At 42.7% G+C, this 19,191-nt stretch overlaps 1 protein-coding gene across 1 annotated transcript in view; it reads right to left on the bottom strand.

Annotated features, from left to right (window-relative positions):
- LOC309397387 (uncharacterized protein) overlaps positions 1 to 18,228 on the bottom strand; it is a 275,961-nt gene extending 257,733 nt beyond the window's left edge. Inside the window, exons 1-2 of the mRNA XM_081963379.1 lie at positions 18,116 to 18,228; positions 16,580 to 17,148 (exon numbers count right to left, since the gene is read on the bottom strand). Of these exons, the coding sequence (XP_081819505.1) occupies positions 16,580 to 17,089 (510 nt within the window). The 5' untranslated portion in view covers positions 17,090 to 17,148; positions 18,116 to 18,228. The remainder of the gene's footprint in view (positions 1 to 16,579; positions 17,149 to 18,115) is intronic.
- Between the last annotated feature and the right edge of the window lie 963 nt (positions 18,229 to 19,191).

Below are 19,191 nucleotides of genomic sequence, written 5' to 3'. Positions count from 1 at the left end.
CTAACTTTGAATAAATTGTAGTGTTCTTTATGCCTTCATTCATAAGCTAACTGAAATTTTTTAGTCCGGTATTTGTTTTGAATATAGTCAATCCATCTTCTCCAGTCCAGCTTGTACTTCTCATCCGAATGATCTTTCAAATACGCTTAAATTTTGGCCATCTCTGCTAAGTTTGCAACTTTTAACGTCCATTCTTGGATAGTGGGCAACTCTTCCTTCTTCCAGTATTGCGCCACCAACAATCTTGCTGCCGTCGTTAGGTTCAAGATCAGGTTAGTCTCTATGACAGTACAGTCTGCAACTATACCTAACAAAAACAACTGGGGTGCAAACTTTATCCTCTTTTTCAACATATTTTGAATAACCCACCATATTTAGATCGAAAAAGGCTAGCCTGTATGTATCCAAATTTACAATCTAAATGTTGGAGATGTTTGTGTTAATGCCACGTACTACCATATTTGGTGGACTTGTAAAAAAGTTAAAGCATTTTGGATAAAAATGTGGTCTTTACCTTCTTTTAAGAACGGCTAAGGACTACATGATTTTTTACAATGTCCTCATACATAAAACCATAGAATTCAAAGAGGGTGTGCTTTTAAAGGAGAATGTTTGTAGCTCAGAGTTGAAGTGAGATGAACTTCAGCTCTCTGAGCTTGATCGTTTTCTTGCAAATGTTTCATTCAACACTCATGAAGTTACTTAAATAAAATCAATAGTCTCCTAGAATCCTAGGATTGGAAGGGAGCTTGAAGGCCTTCCAGCCCAACTCTCTTCTTGAAGAGAATTTATAGCATTCAGGACAAATGGTTGTTCAATCTCTTCTTGAAAATATCCTATGATGGAGCACCTACAGCTTCACAGGGCAAGTTATTCCACTTCTTATTCTCAGTGTGGTTCCATGAGTTTCCACCCATTATTTTTCCTTGCCCTCAGGTTTGGAGAGTAAGTCTACCCCTCTTGTCTGTGACCACGTCTCAAATATTTGAAGATAGCTATCTTGTCACCCCTAGTCCTTCTCTTCCTTACACTAGACATACTCAGTTCCCTTAACTGTTCATTGTATGGTTTAGCAGCCAGATCCTTATCATATTTGTGGCTCTACTCTGTACTCTTTCTAAAATCTCAGCATCTTTTTTGTATTTTGTATTTTGGTGACCACCATGTAATATTTCACATCTGTCCTCACTAGTGCAGGATACAGCAGTGCCATCACATCACTTGACCTTGTACTATCTTTCTGTTGATGCAGCCTACAACTCCATTGGCATTTTGGACATCTGCAGCTCACTGCTGGCACATATTATAATGGTGATTCACTAGGACATCAAGATCCCTCTCACAGTTACTACTGTTGGCCGGGCACTATTGGTTCTATAACTGTGCATTTCGATTTTCTTGTGTAGGTCTAGGAAGTTACTTTTCTAACCACAGAATTCCAACTTGTTGAATAGGCTCCAGTGCTAAAAACTATCAAGATCCTTCTGAATCTTTAGTCCAACTTACAATACAATACAATACAATACAATAGTAGAGTTGGAAGGGACCTTGGAGGTCTTCTAGTCCAACCCCCTGCCTAGGCAGGAAACCCTATACCGTTTCAAATTACAGGCAATTCTTACAAATTACAGGCAATTCTCACCAGCTAGGTGTTCTCCAAATTTGATGAGATCCTTTCTTTCCCTTCATCTGGTCATGAAGATGTTGAAGAGAATTACCACTAAGATGGAACTTTGGTGTACCCCACTGTTGTATGCTTCCCTCCATGTAGTTCCATTGACGACTACATCCTGAGTATGGTTGGTCAATCAAACATCTGTCTAAAACCTGTTTCTTGTTTAGCAAGAAATTATTTCTTCATCTACCCATTCTGAACTCTACTTCAAGAAGAGCTTATTGTTTATTTTTTACAATATCTACTAGACCAGGGGCCAAAATTTTATTCAGATCAGATTAACAAAGTTGGAAGGGACCTTGTAGGTCATCTAGTCCAACCTCCCCATCCACCCAAGCAGGAGATCCTACACCATTTCTGACAAATGGCAATCTAATCTCTTCTTGAAAGTCTCAAGTGATGAAGCTCCCACAACTTCTGAAGGCAAAAGCTTTTCCGATTGTTGATTGTTCTCACTGCCAGAAAATTCCTCTTTATTTTTAGATTGAATCTCTCCTTGGCCAGTTTTCATCCATTATTCCTTGTCTGGCCGTCAGGTGCCTTGGAAAATAGTTTGACCCCCTCCTCTCTGTGGCAGCCCCTGAAATTTTGGAACACTGCTATCATGTCCCCCTTGGTCCTTCTCTTCACTAGACTAACCATGCCCAGTTCCTGCAACCATTGTTCATATCGGGGAGTCCCTTCGGGGAGAGGGGGCGGTCTATAAATTTAATTTAATTAAATTAAATATGTTTTAGTCTCCAGTCCCCTAATCATCTTGGTTGCTCTCCTCTGCACTTTTTTCTAAAGTCTCAACATCTTTTTTTAAAGTGTGGTGACCAAAACTGGATGCAGTACTCCAGGTGTGGTCTTACTATGGCTTTATAGAGTGGTATTAGTACCTCACTTGATCTTGATTGTTAATGCAATTTAGGATTGCATTGGCTTTTTTAGCTGCCACTGCACACTACACGTCCTTTTTTATATATAGAAAATATTATTGCCAATTTGCACCCAACCAGATATAGGAGGCCTTATTTATATATGTAAATCAGCTTGCCAATAAAGAGACCCACAAGTTAGGATATTGTTTGAATAATTCAGAAAGTAGAATATCCTCTTTTGGGGGTCTATAAATAATAAATATTTATTTCTTAGCCGCACCCTCTCCCGAAGGACTCGCACTTCAAGTCTTTTATGTCAAATGTCATCATGCCTACATTAGGATAAAAAAAAATATTTGACACGTTGGCTAATATGCTTGTACTTTTTAAAATAAAATGGTTAATTCAAGCTGGTGGCTACTAAGGATCTGTAAGCCATATAAGTTTATCAAAAAAGGTAAAGTAATCCATTGGGGCTCTACATGGATCTGGGATTTGGTCTACATTGAAACAATTATTATTTTGGCTAAGATGGTGTATAGAATGTAAGCTTTTCATCACTGCTTCAACTTCCTATTGCACAGAAGAACCTTTGATTGAAAACAGAGCCACTCCTCACTTCTCTCCTTCACAAGTGTGCTCCCTCCCCACTGTGGTTCCCAATCCCCTGTCATGAGACATACAACGTCCAGAATGAAAAGCAGCTTTTAAATTTCATAGAAAAGATATGGTTTTATTACTCACTCACTCACTCACTCATTCACTCCACTCGTTTTATCAGATATGGAAACACACACACACAAACCTGTGGGACTTTGTAGGGGCCTACTAATGTTGACATCTGAGTGGAAAGGTCTTCAAGAGCTCCATCAAGAAGAGCCAAAAGGTTGTCCTTCCTTCCACAGCTGTAGTTGGGAACGTTGGCTTCTCCAGGCGAGAGCATGTCCAGCAAGGCATCTGAAGTGCCAACTGTGTTAAAACAGTTGTCGTGGATGTTGTAGCCAAGTGTGAGATTCTGCAGGAGCTGGTGATTATTGTTTACCAGTTGAAAAGTGTAAATAAAGCGTTGTATTTCCAATTTACCCAAAGGTAAACTAGTGTAAAATAATGCTCATGTTAATATCAGCATCATGAACAGCAGTAATAAAAATACTGTTTTTATTTAATCCATGTTTTCTCTACTAGCCTACTTAAGACAATATTGTGCCAAAACCAGAGACAAATGATAGTCACCCTTAACTGTTTAATATGTGTAAGTGTTCAGTTAAAGGGGTGGAGATAGTCCTCCACCAAACTTAAAAAGCACAAATACACCATAATATGTAGCAGTTCTAATTTTCATCAGCCCAGTAACCAGGTTGCAAAATAACACAATCACTAAAGTAGAACCATCATAAAAGAAAGAGAAGGTTTCATAAGTGGCCCAGAAAAGCCATTTTTTTTAAAAAAATCATCCTCTATTCCTATAAGGATCACTATCAATGAGAGCTCGATCCATATAAAAATATGAATATGAGTTGGGCAGGAGAAGCTGCAATCAGTACTTTAAATAAAAGTCAATATTCAAGTCATAAATTCAGGATCAGAGGGCAGTAAGAAAGAAGTGTGGACTTCCTTCAAGTTTATTTTTTTCCTGGGCATCTATGAATTTGAGTTTCTTCCATAGAAGAAGACAGGAAATGTAAGCCATGAGAATCAAAACAATTCAGGAAATTAGGCAGATTCTACAATGTAGAAATAAATGGATCAAGAAGAGGAGAATGAGAGAGTTAGAATTGCAGATGGAGAGAATGCATTCCCATCGCACTAAATGACTTACAAGTGAGGCTGACTAAAAGGAGCATGGTTGAAACTCGGCATTATATGCAACATTTTTGTTATAGAGGTGACTATACTAATGAGATGGTCTCCTGGCCTGTAATAGCTCCAAGGCTTTTTTCCATCCCAATGCTCGAAATTCAGCAGGCACTTCTTCCTAAGCTTCCCCAAAACTGGCTGGGACCCTAGCAGCATCAGAAACAAAAACAGGAGGTCCATAATTCACGGGACTGAATCAATTCCCTTCCTGTTTCTGAAGAAGAGTTAGAAGAATTCAAAGCACTCTCGCAAGTGGGAAATGCCAGTGGCTTTTTCCTGATTCAAACAAAGACAAAACCAGCTTCATTTTGGAAAGCACAGAAAGTTACATGCAAGAGCTCAGCCCAGTTCATGCCCCAAAATTTGTGGAACACGGAGCATAACCTGAAGTATTTACCCTTTTTCTGATATAAAATCCCTTCCATGTTGCTTCAGTCTGATGTTTACATCAAAGGCAGTCACTGGAGAAGTGGGAGAAGAGGCCTCAAAGACCAGGATGATGATGTTTACAGTGAGAGGCAATTTGTCCTCTGGGGCTTCCGAATTTCTTCCTAGGCTCCCTGTAAGGAAAGGCAGCTGGAGATCGGCCTGTTATTGAAAAATCACATTTACACCCCTGGGGGCACCATTAAGTAGTGGTTGGGTACCTTCCTGTCAGGACATATCTAGAAAGCGATGCTGGAGGAAGTCACCCTTCTGCTGTCCTTCAATATGGTATCTTGTCTCCAGGGACTACTGTGGAAGGTCACCCAGAACTATGGAGCGTGATTGTTGGGGGGATTCAAATTTTTTTTGCTACTGATTCTGTGGGCATGGCATGTCTTTGTGGGCGTGGCAGGGGAAGGATACTGCAAAATCCCCATTCTCTCCCCATTTCACTAACCTGCTTTCCAGCTCCGTTCTCCTGTTCAGGGCAGCAGTGCGATCTCACAGAGTTGGCCTCCTCAGGGTGCTGTCGGCCAGACAATGTCGGCTAGCGACCCCCAGGGGGAGAGCCTTCTCTGTGGGAGCGCCTTCCCTCTGGAATGAGCTGCCCCCAGAGCTTCGCATAATCCCTGACCTCCGGTCCTTCCGACGCGCCCTAAAAAGTTGGCTTTTCCAGCAAGCCGGCCTGGCCTGTTAATTTTATCTAATTTTTAAAATGTTAGTGTTGTATTAATTGGGTTTGTTTTTTTGGATTGTTTCTAATTTCCTTTTTAACTCTTGTAATATGTGTTTTTTAATGCTGTACGCTGGCCTGAGTTCTTTGGGAGAAGGGCGGCATATAAATCCAATAAAACGAACAAAACAAACAAACAGCAAAAGAAGATCAGCTGGGAGGCAGCAAGGGCGGGGGCAGCCTATTTGCCGGTTCTCCGAACTACTCAAAATTTCCAGGTGTTGGCTCCTGCATGAGGCAATCTACATTATAATAATAATAATAATAATAATAATAATAATAATAATAATAATAATAATAATAATAATAATAATAATAATAATAAAAAAATTATTTCTTAGCCGCACCCTCTCCCGAAGGACTCGGGGCGGCGTACAATAAAACACATAAAAAACAATATGGACAATACACACACAGAATAAACGAACACGCGTACATGGAGGAGGTATGAAGATAAGAAAAGACAGTTAAAACATAGTTTAAAATCCCCTAATAAAAGTCTAAAAGTAACAAAAATTAAAAAACCCGTCAGGAACAGTGTGAACGAACTATGGTTGAGCCAGGCCAGCTACTTGAAATAGGTGCGTCTTGAGCTTTATCCGGAAGGCGTGGAGGTCAGAGGTAATCCTAATATCCGGGGGAAGGTCATTCCACAGGGCTGGGCCCGCAACGGAGAAGGCTCTACTCCTAGACGCCGACCCCCGACATTGTCTGGTGGACGGCACCTGGAGGAATCCCTCTCTGTGCGAGCGAATTGGTCGCAGGGATGTATGGGGCAGGATACGATCCCGCAAGTAGCTAGGTCCTGAGCCATGGAGCACTTTAAAGATTGTTATCAAGACCTTGAAACGCACCTGGTAGACCACAGGGAGCCAGTGCAGCTCGCGCAGGAAAGGTGTCACATGGGAGTACCTTGTACTCCCCATAATTACCCGCGCGGCCGCGTTCTGGACCAACTGTAGTCTACGAGTGCATTTCAAGGGAAGCCCCATGTAGAGAGCGTTACAGTAGTCCAGGCGAGACGTCACCAGCGCATGAGTGACTGTGCGCAAGGCATCCCGGTCCAATAGGGGGCGCAATTGGCGCACCAGGCGAACCTGGTGGAACGCCCCCCTTGCCACGGCTGTCACATGGTCATCCATGGACAGCCGAGCATCAAGGAGGACGCCCAAATTGCGCGCCCGCTCCACCGGGGCAAGTTGAACGCCCCCGATGGCCAGAGATGGAATTAACTGGTTGAACCGGGGGGCCGGAACCCACAGCCACTCAGTCTTGGAGGGGTTGAGCTTGAGTCGGTTGTCATCCATCCAGACCCGTACGGCTTCCATACACCGGGACATCATTTCGACGGCCTCGTTGGGGTGGTTCGGGGTGGAAATGTACAGCTGAGTATCATCAGCGTACAGATGGTATCCCACCCCGAAACCACGGATGATCTCACCCAGCGGCTTCATATATGTGTTGAACAGGAGCGGCGAGAGGACCAACCCCTGTGGCACCCCACAGGTAAGGGGGCACAGAGTCGACCTCTGCTCCCCTGCAACACACGTTGCGTCCGGCCGGAAAGGTAGGAGCCGAACCACCGTAAAACGGTGCCCCCGACCCCCAACCCCTCCAGTCGGCGCAACAAGATACCATGGTTATGATTGGTTGCTAGGTGTAAAAGGGGGAGTTTCCCTTTTTTCCCGCCTTTTATTTGTCTATGGTCTCTGTATGCTGCTCTGAGATTTACCTCAGGATGTAGTGATGTGCCTATTTTATTTGATGTAAATCTAGAGTAGAAGTTAAATTTATATAAAACTACACGTTCATTTCAGAGGCTCTGACTTCATTTGGATGCCGGCTGCACAATTCCCTGACAAAACAGCCAGAAAAGATAGGCCCAGAATACCTCTTGATGTACTAATGTGCCTATCTTATCAGAATAGAAATATTGAGGCATCAGAGGTATAAGATAACCTCTAATAAAATTGTGTTTTTGCCTAAACGATAGTTGACTAATGTGATAATTATGTTTGATATTTGAAACAATATAATGAAATGTGATAATTATGTTTGATATTTGAAACAATATAATGTGATAATTATGTTTGATATTTGAAACAATATAATGAAAACAAGCAGGAATGATATTTCCGGACATAATGATATTTCCGGACATAAGAGAAGGCCTTTGACAATTTGGATAGGCATTGTCCTTTCATGGCTATTTTTATTATCCATGGAACGCTGTTCCATATGTCTCATACATGTCACGTGATCCTATAACATCTGTTTATGACTTATTTAGGTTCTTATAATACAATACAATACAATAACAGAGTTGGAAGGGACCTTGGAAGTCTTCTAGTCCAACCCCTTGCCTAGGCAGGAAACCCTATACCGTTTCAGACAAATGGCTTTCCAACATCTTCTTAAAGACTTCCAGTGTTGGGGCATTCACAACTTCTGGAGGCAAGCTGTTCCCCTGATTAATTGTTCTAACTGTCAGGAAGTTTCCCCTCAGTTCTAAGTTGCTTCTCTCCTTGATTAGTTTCCACCCATTGCTTCTTGTTCTACCCTCAGTTGCCTTGGAGAATAGTTGGACTCCCTCTTCTTTGTGGCAACCCCTGAGATATTGGAACACTGCTATCATGTCTCCCCTAGTCCTTCTTTTTCTTAAACTAGACATACCCACTTCCTGACATTCTTCTTGAATGTTTGGCTAGATAAATCATTTTTCCCTTGATAGTTACTGACTGCTGGGCACAAGAAGGAATAAGTTTAAATATAAAGCTATTTCCAAACTTGATTTGTGGGGAAACTCCCGAGGGGAAAGGGAAATACATGCTGCCTAAAGAACTATGTGCTAAAAGGAGCAGCAGCCTACAGCTGCATAATAGGCCAAAAAGAAACTTAAAAACAATGTGTCCCAATGTATCAGGCTGTTATTTATTACTTATTAAATTTATACTGCATACTTCCCATCTCACAGTTGGAGGCAAATTCTTTAACTATATAACTGGAAATAAATCATATCAACTGTACTTCTTTAATTTAAATTAAGATGTACCAAAAAAAACCCACCCCGTTTTAGTTTTTGTCTGGGACCTTGTCATTCCATAGGGAAACAGAATTTGGCATCTTCACTAGAGAAATTTTTTTGCATGTAGGTTTATAGAACTCTTCATCTGAAGCTCCTTCCATAGAATATGTATGCATACAAATTTATGGTGAGGAACCAGGGACATAAACAATATTTTCAATATTTCTCAATATTGGGGAAAATACTTTCTCAATCCTATTGGGTTATCTCTAGTCACCATCTCACACAGTAGATCTAAATTCAGTTATTTCATCACCATGAAGTAGTAACTGTGATTCCTTTGTGAATTGCAGCACTTTCTAACGTGGCAGATACTTCCCAACCATTCCTGCAGTGATTGTACTAACTTTATTTCAGGCCCTGCAGTTTTCCAAAATCCCTTTCCTCAGTTGATACTTGACTGTTGTGGCCCAGCAGGATCCGGTTGAGCTGCTGATGGACTTGGATAGCGAGGAACCATATGAGTCTGCTCTAGACGATGTGGAGGACCCTGGGCAGGGTTCAGACTCAGAGCAGGGACCAGAGAGGCTGGTTGGCCACCAGGAGGCGCCTGAGGCATGGAGCAGTGGGAAGGATCAAAGGCAGTTTGTCCCTGATGCTAGATTGAGAAGGGCTGAGAAACGGAAGCAGCAACTCTGTAGGCAGACTCACAGACATTGATTAAGCACAGATGGTTGTGGATTGGCCCCTCCCGAGAGAGATTATAGGTGAGGCGTTGGGAGGGGACATTTGCAGGAAACAACAGTTCTAATTAGTAGTGAAGAACATCTGTCTGTGTATTCTAGTCGTGTCTGTTCGTTCGAAATATCTGCATTGCTTCATTTGAACTATCTGGGTTGCTGCCAAGACTCTATTGTACGTGAGTTGCCTGGGCCCTCAGCCAAAGGATTCTTTATCTCAGTAATTAAATAATGGCAAACAGCCAAGCCTGTGTTCTGGCTTATTCACAGGTGGAGGGGGGGTCAGAACACTTGACTATTTTTGATACCAAAATTATCCGTTTACTGTTTTATTTGGAGTAAGAACAAGGAAAGGGAAGGGAGGAGAACACCACACGTTTAATACATACAGCCTCTGTTTTATTTTTTTTCCAATTCAGCATCAGTGAAATCTCATTCTCTTTACAGATTTCTTCAACAGCTATTGCTGTTGTTTGCATTCCATTTAGAAGCAAGGGTGGAAGGTCAAATTGTAAAAAGAGTAAATAAAACAAGAAAATCTAATAAGAGATTCCTGCCTGTACATCTGCTCTACTGAAGGAATGCTGACCACGTTTTCTCTTGTTGAGACAAAGCAGTCGTATATTGATCAGATGGAGTTGCTTCAAATGATTGGGAAATCTGCATATGTTAAATAATAGGCTGGACAATTTACTGAAAGAGCAATTAATGCCCTTAATCTCCACTGAAACTTACTTTTTTGTTTTTAACCTCCTACTTAACCAAAACAACAGGATTTGGGATCCCCCTTTTTCCGGTTTGCACTAGAAAGCAATGTATGCATGCATATCTAATAAGGTCTAGCATTTATTTCATTATTGCTCAAATAGTCCTTGCATGAGATTTTAGACTACCGGTAGTCCTTGACTTACAACAGTTTATTTAGCGACTGTTCAAGGTTACAACATACCGTATTTATTCGAGTATAACGCGCACACGTGTATAACGCACACCCCCTAATTTTCGATTAAAAATCGGTATAAAATTTTGTTTCACACCAAGCATTGTCATTGACAAAAAAACGTTGTTGAACACGTGCGGCCATGATAAAAATCATTTATTGACAACGTAAACTGGTATAAACACAATACCGAAATAAAATTACCGGTAACAATATTTATTTAAAATGCTTCAAAGTCAGATTCATCATCAGATACACTAAAGAGTTGTTCCCATTCTTCTCGAGTTAATTTTTCATCAGTGTCCCAGTTGGAACATCTGTTTCTCCAGTTTCTTCGCTTTCTTCTGAGTCTGAATTCCACAGCAAGTCGTCTTCTGTGCCGTCCATTTTATTGCTGATGCCTGTCTTCAAAAAACTCTTGATGATCATTTCTTTTGGTATGTCTTCCCATGATGTTTTAACCCAGGATGTCACGAGAGATAGGCCAGGTTTCTTGAGGTTTCCTTTTGCAGTCAATTCTTTGTCGTCGGATTTCATCCAGGTAATCCACTTTTCCCTGACTCTGTCTTTGAAGGGTTTGTTTAAAACGACATCTAGTGGCTGAAGAATAGAGGTTAGTCCACCTGGAATCACAGCTTGAAATGTTTTTAGACTTTTCAGTTTGTCCTTCACAGTGTCTGTCAGGTGTGAGCGGAACTGGTCCCATACAAGCATGGATTTCTTCAGTAGTGCGCCTGGTCTAGTATTCCAAACTTTATTTAACCATAAAATGATGCCCTTTTCATCCATCCATCCTTTAGGATGACAATGGATCACGACACCTGGTGGAAATTTAACTCCTTTTGGAATAGTCTTTCTTTTAAAAATCACCATTGGTTTAAGTTTAAAACCGTCTGCCATACAGGATAACACAACGGTAAAATGAGTTTTCTCATGGCCTGTGGTTCTAATCTGGACTGTGTGCTTCCCTTTGCTGTCAATTGTCCTGTTGCCTGGTAGGTCAAAACACACGGGGGTCTCATCCATATTGCCTATCTGTGAAAGTTCAAAATTAATCTGCTTGCATTGGTTGATTATAAAGGTATGGAATGAAGCGATCTTCTCTTCTAAATCATTAGGCAGCTTCTGTGCTATCTTTGTTCTCTGGCGTATTGCAAGTCCATGCCTTTTCATAAACTTTTGTGTCCATCCATTAGAGGCTTTGAAGTTTGAATCTTTGCAAAACTTTTGGGCTTGAAGTCTAATGTGGAGTGATGTGACGATGTACCCACTACTTCTTTGGTCAATGATCCATTCATAAAGTTCCTTCTCCATGTCTGGGTCCATGGCTTGTCTCCCTCGTTGTGCTTTTTTTGTTTTATTCATATCTTTCAGGACGACTTTCTGTTTTCTCCATTCTCTAACATTCGTCTCTGGTACAGTGAATTCTCGGCTAGCTGCTCGATTTCCGTGAATTTCAGCATGATCAACAACTTTGAGCTTGAATGAAGCGTCATATGCAGAACGTTTTCTCTTGATAACCTGAGTTGCCATCTAACGGGTACCAGTATATCAATTAAAATATGAAGAACACTGAATTACTGTACGCAAAACACTGAATTGTACAAAAGCAATGCTTGCCGTAACGTGTGAGCGAGGCAAGGAAATGAAGCGGCGACCATACAGCGGATAGAGTTTGGGCCGCCCACTGTACGCGACGAGGGGACGTTTTTTTTTTCTTCACCCTCGCGTACAGTGAGCGGCTGCAGCCCGGAAAAGGCGCAGTACGAATTTACAATTCGCCTGCGCCCTCAATGGACCGGCCGCCACTGCCACCCCACCCCAGCCCTCGTTTATAACGCGCACCCAAACTTTGATTTCTTTTTTTGGTAGAAAATTTTGCACGTTATACTCGAATAAATACGGTAACTGGAAAAAAACTGATCATTTTTCACTTAGGTCCATTGAAGTATCCCCATGGTCACATGACCAAAATTCAGGTGCTAGGCAACTGACACATATTTATGAAGGTTGCAGTGTCTCAGGTCATTTTGTAACCTTACAATAACCAAAGCCAATAGGGAAGACAGAATCAATCAACAACTGTGTTACTAAGTCAACAACTGCAATGATTTGTTCAACAAATGTGGCAAGAAAAGTCATAAAATGGGCAAAACACATTTAATAAATGTTTCACTTACAATCATAATTGAGCTCAATCATGATCATAAATCGAGAACTATCTATAGTGGACTGGGATATGGGCCATCTTCTTTTACTCACCCTCAGTTTGGGCCTGCTTATCCTCTCAATTGCAGTCATAAGCTGAGGACTACCTGTATTTCTACTGTGTTGAAATACAGTAGAATACACTGTATTTCACATGCACGTACAATTTCATTTCAAATACACATTTCCTGTGTTGATATGGCTTCTCCTGTATTTGGATCTTTCTATGGCAAGTAAGAGTGTAACTCCTTACACAGCTCTTCACCCCATATGGATCCCTTTATGGGAAAAGATCACAATTCGTCTTGTGGTCAAATAAGACTACTACTACAATTTAAGCTCTTTCCACCCTCCATGCATTGATATGGCTTATCTCCTGTGTGGATGCTCTTATGGGAATTAAGATTACTGCTACAATGAAAGATCCTTCCAGACTACATACGTTGATATGGCTTCTCTGCTGTGTGGATCCTCTTGTGGGAATTAAGACCGTTACTACGAGCAAAGCTCTTTCCACACTCCATGCATTGAAATGGTTTCTCTCCTGTGTGGATCCTCTTGTGGGAATTAAGAGTACTGCTACAAGTAAAGGTCTTTCCACACTCCATACATTGATATGGCTTCTCTCCTGTGTGGACTCTCTTGTGGTAAGACAGACCACTACTACAACTAAAGCTCTTTCTGCACTCCATGCATTGATAAGGCTTCTCTCCTGTGTGGCACCTCTTGTGGCTATTAAGATAACTGTTACGAGTAAAGGTCTTTCCACACTCCATGCATTTATATGGTTTCTCTCCTGTATGGATCCTCTTGTGGATATTAAGAGCACCAGTACAAATAAAGGTCTTGCCACAGTCCATGCATTGACATGGCTTCTCTCCTGTGTGGATCCTCTTATGGATATTAAGAGTACTGCTACAAGTAAAGCTCTTTCCACATTCCATGCATTGAAATGGTTTCTCTCCTGTGTGGATCCTCTTGTGGGAATTAAGAGTACTGCTATAAGTAAAGGTCTTTCCACACTCCATGCATTGATATGGCTTCCCTCCTATATGAATTTTTTTATGGGAGGTAAGATTAGAATTCCACTTAAAGCTCTCTCCACATTCCACACATTTATACGGCTTCTCTGCTATGTGGATGATCTTGTGGGAATTAAGATTACTGCTACGAGTAAAGTTCCTTCCACACTCCATACATTGATAAGGCTTCTCTCCTGTGTGGATCCTCTTGTGGGTAGTAAGATTACTGTCATAACTAAATGTCTTTCCACACTCCATGCATCTATAAGGCCGTTCTCGTGTGTATTTCCTTTCATGAGTTCTAAGAGAGTGATTATCACGGAAGGTCTTTCCACACTCCCTGCAGGTATATTGTTTCTCTTCTGAATGTGTCTTTTTATGGGAAATGAGATGATCAGATTTATTAAAGTTCCTTCCAAACTCCATGCCTTTATATGGTTCTTTTCCTGTATTGTTGATTGTAAGGTTAGGAAGCAAACTGACCTGAGGAAAGCCTTTTTTAATTCCACTATGTGATCTCTTTGTTTCATCACTCTTTAGTTGCATCTGATCTGCAAACTTCCCTTTTTCCTTTTTCGGCTGGGTTGCTTGGCATTCTTCTTTGTCATTCTTATTCTCTTCCCCCTGTCCATTAAAGCCTTGAAAAAGAAAAATGAAAACTGTTGCAAGTCTAGGGGAATGATCAAACCTTTTCTTTTGAAATTTAGCAAAATATAGTTTGGCGGTTTTGCAGGAAAACATGAAGATTCCAATCTATGATGTTACAAAGATAGATTTCCAAGTGGGCTCTCACCAATTCTCACACACGTTGGAGGACATCCCAACAAAACTAAGACAAATGCCTGATCTAATCTTTGAGCGTCACTGTATGTGAGCCCTTTGGTGACCTGGGACAATTCCATGGGGCCACAAACTCCCAAAGGGCTTTGGATACTGTACAATGCTGGGGCAGCAGCATACCCACCAGCTGCCCAACTTCAAAGAAAAGCCTCCATCTGTCTGCAGAGCAGAATCTTTGAAAGTCAATAAAACTTCTGGATGGCAATAGCTTCCCACCCTCAACTTAGAATAATGCCAAACTCAGAACAAAACTGGGCACATTTCAGTCAGTTTAAAGCACCAGGCTAGAAACTGGGAGACTGTGAGTACAGGTAGTCCTCAACTTACAGCAGTTCATTTATTGACCATTCAAAGTTATAATGGGGCTAAAAAAACTGACTTAGGACATTTTTTTACACTTATGACCATTGCAGCAACTGCGTTGTCATGTGATTTAAATTCAGATGCTTGACAACTGGTTCAGATTTATGACGGTCTCAGGGTCCTGGGGTCGTGTGATCCCCTTTCGCGACCTTCTGACAAACAAAGTCAATGGAGGAGCCAGATCCACTTAACAACCGTGTTACTAACTTAACTACAGTGATTCACTTAACAACGGTGGCAAGAAAGGACATAAAATGGTGGAAAACACCCTTAACCAATTTCTTGCTTAGCAACATCAATTTTGGGGCTCAATTGTGGTCATAACTCGAGAACTGCCTGCACTAGTTCTGCCTTAAGCCTGAATTCTGGCTGGGTGACTTTGGGCCAGTCTCTCTCAGCCCAAACCATATCACAGCGTTGTTGTTGTTGGAGGACAATAGGAAGAGGGAGGAGTCCTGGATGTGTCCACTGCCTTAACTTACTTGCAATAAAGGCAGGATATAATTAAAAAGTGATATTTTTTATCAGAAATTTCTAAGCCCTCCACCCACCCATCCCTTCTCTATGTTACTGACGACAGATGGGATCTTACCCAGATAAGACAGATTCCTTGAATTCTCCAGCATCACTTCCCCATGGAGAGCTTTTTGGGCAGGATCCAGCTGAGACCACTCCTCCTTGGAGAAATACACAGCCACTTCCTCAAAAGACACGACATCCTGAACAAGGAAACAATTTTCCCTATTAACAGATAATCCCAAGCATAATTTGACAGTTTTCTTCCACCAATTGAAGCAGAGAAACCCTATGAACAAAATGGGCATCTTCTGCAGAATTCAGAATGGAATCACACGGCTTTTGGCTGATGGCACAACTGAAGCACATTTCATCGCACTGGGAGGATTGTGATGCCTTTCAGTGAAACCAATTAAACTTGGTTGATTGATACTTATCACTGCCTCCAATTCTTCCTAGAGTGGGTAGTAGGAAACACAGGGGAAATCAATGTGATATTTTTGCCAAAAGACTGCTTTATTCACTGAGGGATCAACTCTGTCCCCTACTCAACACCTTCATGGAAGAGTTTGACGAGCTTGTAATGTTGTAATGACTCTGGGAGACAGGAGGAAGATCTCAGGACAAGACAACATCTGGTCAATGAAATCTGAGCCTGAAGCAGGATGGTCGAAAAACCTTATCCGAACGGACAGGTAGGTTAAGCCAGGTGTGAATTTTCAACAATCTGATCTAAAATTTGTCTTGCTCTCAAAACAGCAATATTATAAATTGAATATTATACAGAATAAACTGAATCTTACCTGAGGCAGAAGTTCAGCTACTCTTTCAGCTCTATCACAAAGAGAAGGTGGTTCTAAAAATACTAAGGACAGATTTCTATTATCTGTGAGACAGAAAATGATAGAAGCAGACTGTTAAAAGAGAGAGAGAGAGATTCCGCTCAAGATGAACAAAACAATCAGATGGATGGATGTCCAAACTTCATATCCCATGGAAAGACCTTCTGTTACCTGATGTGATGTCCTGATTTTGACCTTCCTGGAAGCTCTCCCTGAATAGCAGCTCCTGAGAGGATTTCAATGAATCTTTCCACCCCTGGGGAAACTCGGTGATAGCTTGCAAGGACTTGTGGACAAGATGTGGCACGAGAAAGATAGGAAGAGTAGAGAGATAGTAATGAATTATCAATACTTAACACTCAGCCTAGCAGACACCAATATCCATCAGTTAAGCTGGAAAGCAGAATAGAAAAATTGACCCAAATTCAACCTCTGAAGAATAGAAGAAGAGATCTTAGCAGAATCCCAGAAACTTCTGCCAGAGAAACATTGACAAATTCAGAAAGATTCTCTATATACGTTCTCATACCTGCAACTCTCCTTGCATCTTCTCAGACTCCTGGGTCAGCAAGAAGCCTTCAGCCAGGGCCACCGCCTGGGAACTGGTCTCCGCTCCACACTCCCGCACCCATTGCTCCATCTCTGGGGGAAGGACAGCCAGGAACTGCTCCAGGAGCACCAGGTCCAGCATCTGAGCCTTCGTGTGTTTTTCTGGCTGCAGCCACTGACGGCAAAGGCGGTGAAGGTGACTGCAAACATCTCGGGGACTTTTCCCCTCCTGGAACTTCACTTTTCTGAAGTCACAGAATTGGACCTCTGAACTGCTGGCTTCTTCTTCTTGGCTCTTCTGCCCAGGACTTGCCCCATTCTTCCCACAGCTCCAAGGCTGAGCAGCTGGAGGACCTTTTCCAGCTCCTGCATCTCCTGGGCTTTGTCCCTCCATCTTCTCTCTGGTCTCTAATCCACCACCAAAATGGACCCATGCATCTCCCCAGGTCTTCCTAATCACGAGAGGTCTGGCCAAAGCTCCTAACGCCATTCAGCCCAATTCCTTCACAAGATACTTTGGTCTCCAGAGGAATCAGGAAAGATCTTCTGCTTACAGAACTGAAATGGAAAACACAAGGATGATCAACAGGGGAGGAAATCTGAATATTGAGCATCCTCTTCCACAAATAAATAACAAACAAACAAACAACCCAAATTCTTATGAACCTACCAAGTTCTGCAATGGGTTATTTTGGGGGGGAGGGATATTATTAGATATACTTATTTATGTTTGGAGAAAGTTTGCTAGCATCTTCTGCCTCAACTTGTATCAAGGGATCAAAATATTGGATAAATACATTCAAAATATGTTTGGGTTTCTATTTCCTAATTATTTATATCAAATCATTTCTGTTGCTGCCTACAACTCTTTGCACAATCCAGCTTATGTCTCCAGCCACACACACACACACAAAATCATGCCAGAAGCCAGAATTAAGAAGCCACCATCCAATGAATGGCCCTTCTTGTAACAGGTTCTTTGTTTGCCTGCCGGCAGAGACGCCAAAGAGAACGTGGGGAAAGGCAGGAAAGGAGGAAAGCGGGTTCCAGTCCTTACACGCCTTGCCCTCAACTCTTCACACACGGAACTGCAGCCTTGCATACAAAGGCAACCGGGGGGACTTTGGCCGGTGGCTTCTCTGGGCCCAGGAAAGGGGAGGCGAGGGAAAAACCCTTCTGGAAAAGGGCCGAGAAACCTGCAGGAAATTCTCCAGGAATCAAGACATTCTGCGTGTTTGGGGAAGGCAGCCTCTCCCTCTCCCCGCATGCAGAGGGTTGCCGGAGGAAACGGAGGGTCGATGGGTCCCCTCTTTCTGGCGACCCCGATTTCCTTCCTGGAGAAAACGCGGCAGGTGCTGCCCTGCGTGTCCCTTTCTTCCACGGGGTGGCAGGGGAACATGGGACCTCGAACTCTCCCTCCCTCCCTCCCTCCCTCCCCTTTTCGCCCCTTGGAGCTTGAGGAAGCTTTGCGTGCTCCAGGCTCCCCTCCAGCGTCAGAGGAAAGAGCCCCACTCACCCCGAGTCTCGCCTGGATCTCCACCCGAGAGAGACTCCCTTCCAGCCTCTCGGCCTCCTGGCTCAGCCGAAGCTTCTCAGCGGAGGGAAGAAGAATCGGACGCCGCAGAAAAAGCAGACACGCTCCCAGCCTTTCCCGGGAACTTTTGAGTTCCCGAAAGAGCCAGGCGCATGCTCAGTTCCCTCCGGATGGGGCTGCCCCTCCCTTCCAAGCGCTGACGAGGGAGACCCCTGGTGGACTCTGGGCGCTATTGCCAGGGGATCCCGCAAAGGCGCAGAAGACCAGAGCAGGTTCCACGGGGGCCAAGGATGATGGGCATGGGAGTGGAAGGAAAGCGGCTCTCCACAAGTCTTGCCTTTCCAAATAGGTGGCCGATTCTATGCAGTTTTACAACTTCCTCTTCTTAATGTCTGGGAACTATGTGTGGTTTGTGGGCATTGAGGAAACCTTTGTTGAAGCTCGTTTTCTTGAGTCAGAAATAAGCAAAATCATTAGTCGTTCCGAATGCACCTCAGGAGATCTCCTCCTCCCTTCTCTCGTCCTGTGCTGAAGGTGATCCAGGCAGGCTATGCGTGGGAAACCCTCCCTCTTCCCTCAGGCTCAGAATTATGGGAGTTGAAACTCAGACAGCTTTATTTTTTCACTGTCTGCTCACTTTGGATCAGCCTTCCTTGAAATCAGCCTCTCCTCATTCATTCCCTGACTAATAACATAGAAAATAGATTGGGTTCTTGCTTGACTTAGCAATACAGCCTTTCCCTGCCTTTTCTTTGAGCAAGGAATAGCTCAATTTTGGGGAGCACAATTTCACTTACTCTCAGACTGTTGGTTCAATCCTGGCTTTTGAGGGGTTTTCTTTGACTAAATGTCCCCACTGCAAGGTTTTGAAGGGCAAAATACAATGTGCTGTGTAACCCAATAAGATTAACTCTTCTAGGATATATAAAGATGATCTAAAGTAGTGGCTACCACCAACAGTGGAATGGTGCCAACTTGTGATATCACAAAGTAGAGTTGGATAAGCACGATAGCCCAGAAGAGGACCAGTCCCATATGTTTTCCTTTGAAAAAGCCAC

This window comes from Natrix helvetica (genome assembly GCF_964273705.1).
Source record: "Natrix helvetica genome assembly, chromosome: 1".
NCBI lineage: Eukaryota > Metazoa > Chordata > Lepidosauria > Squamata > Natricidae > Natrix > Natrix helvetica.
The sequence above is the reverse complement of the archived record's forward strand: the minus strand, read 5'-3'. Positions and strand labels throughout refer to the sequence as shown.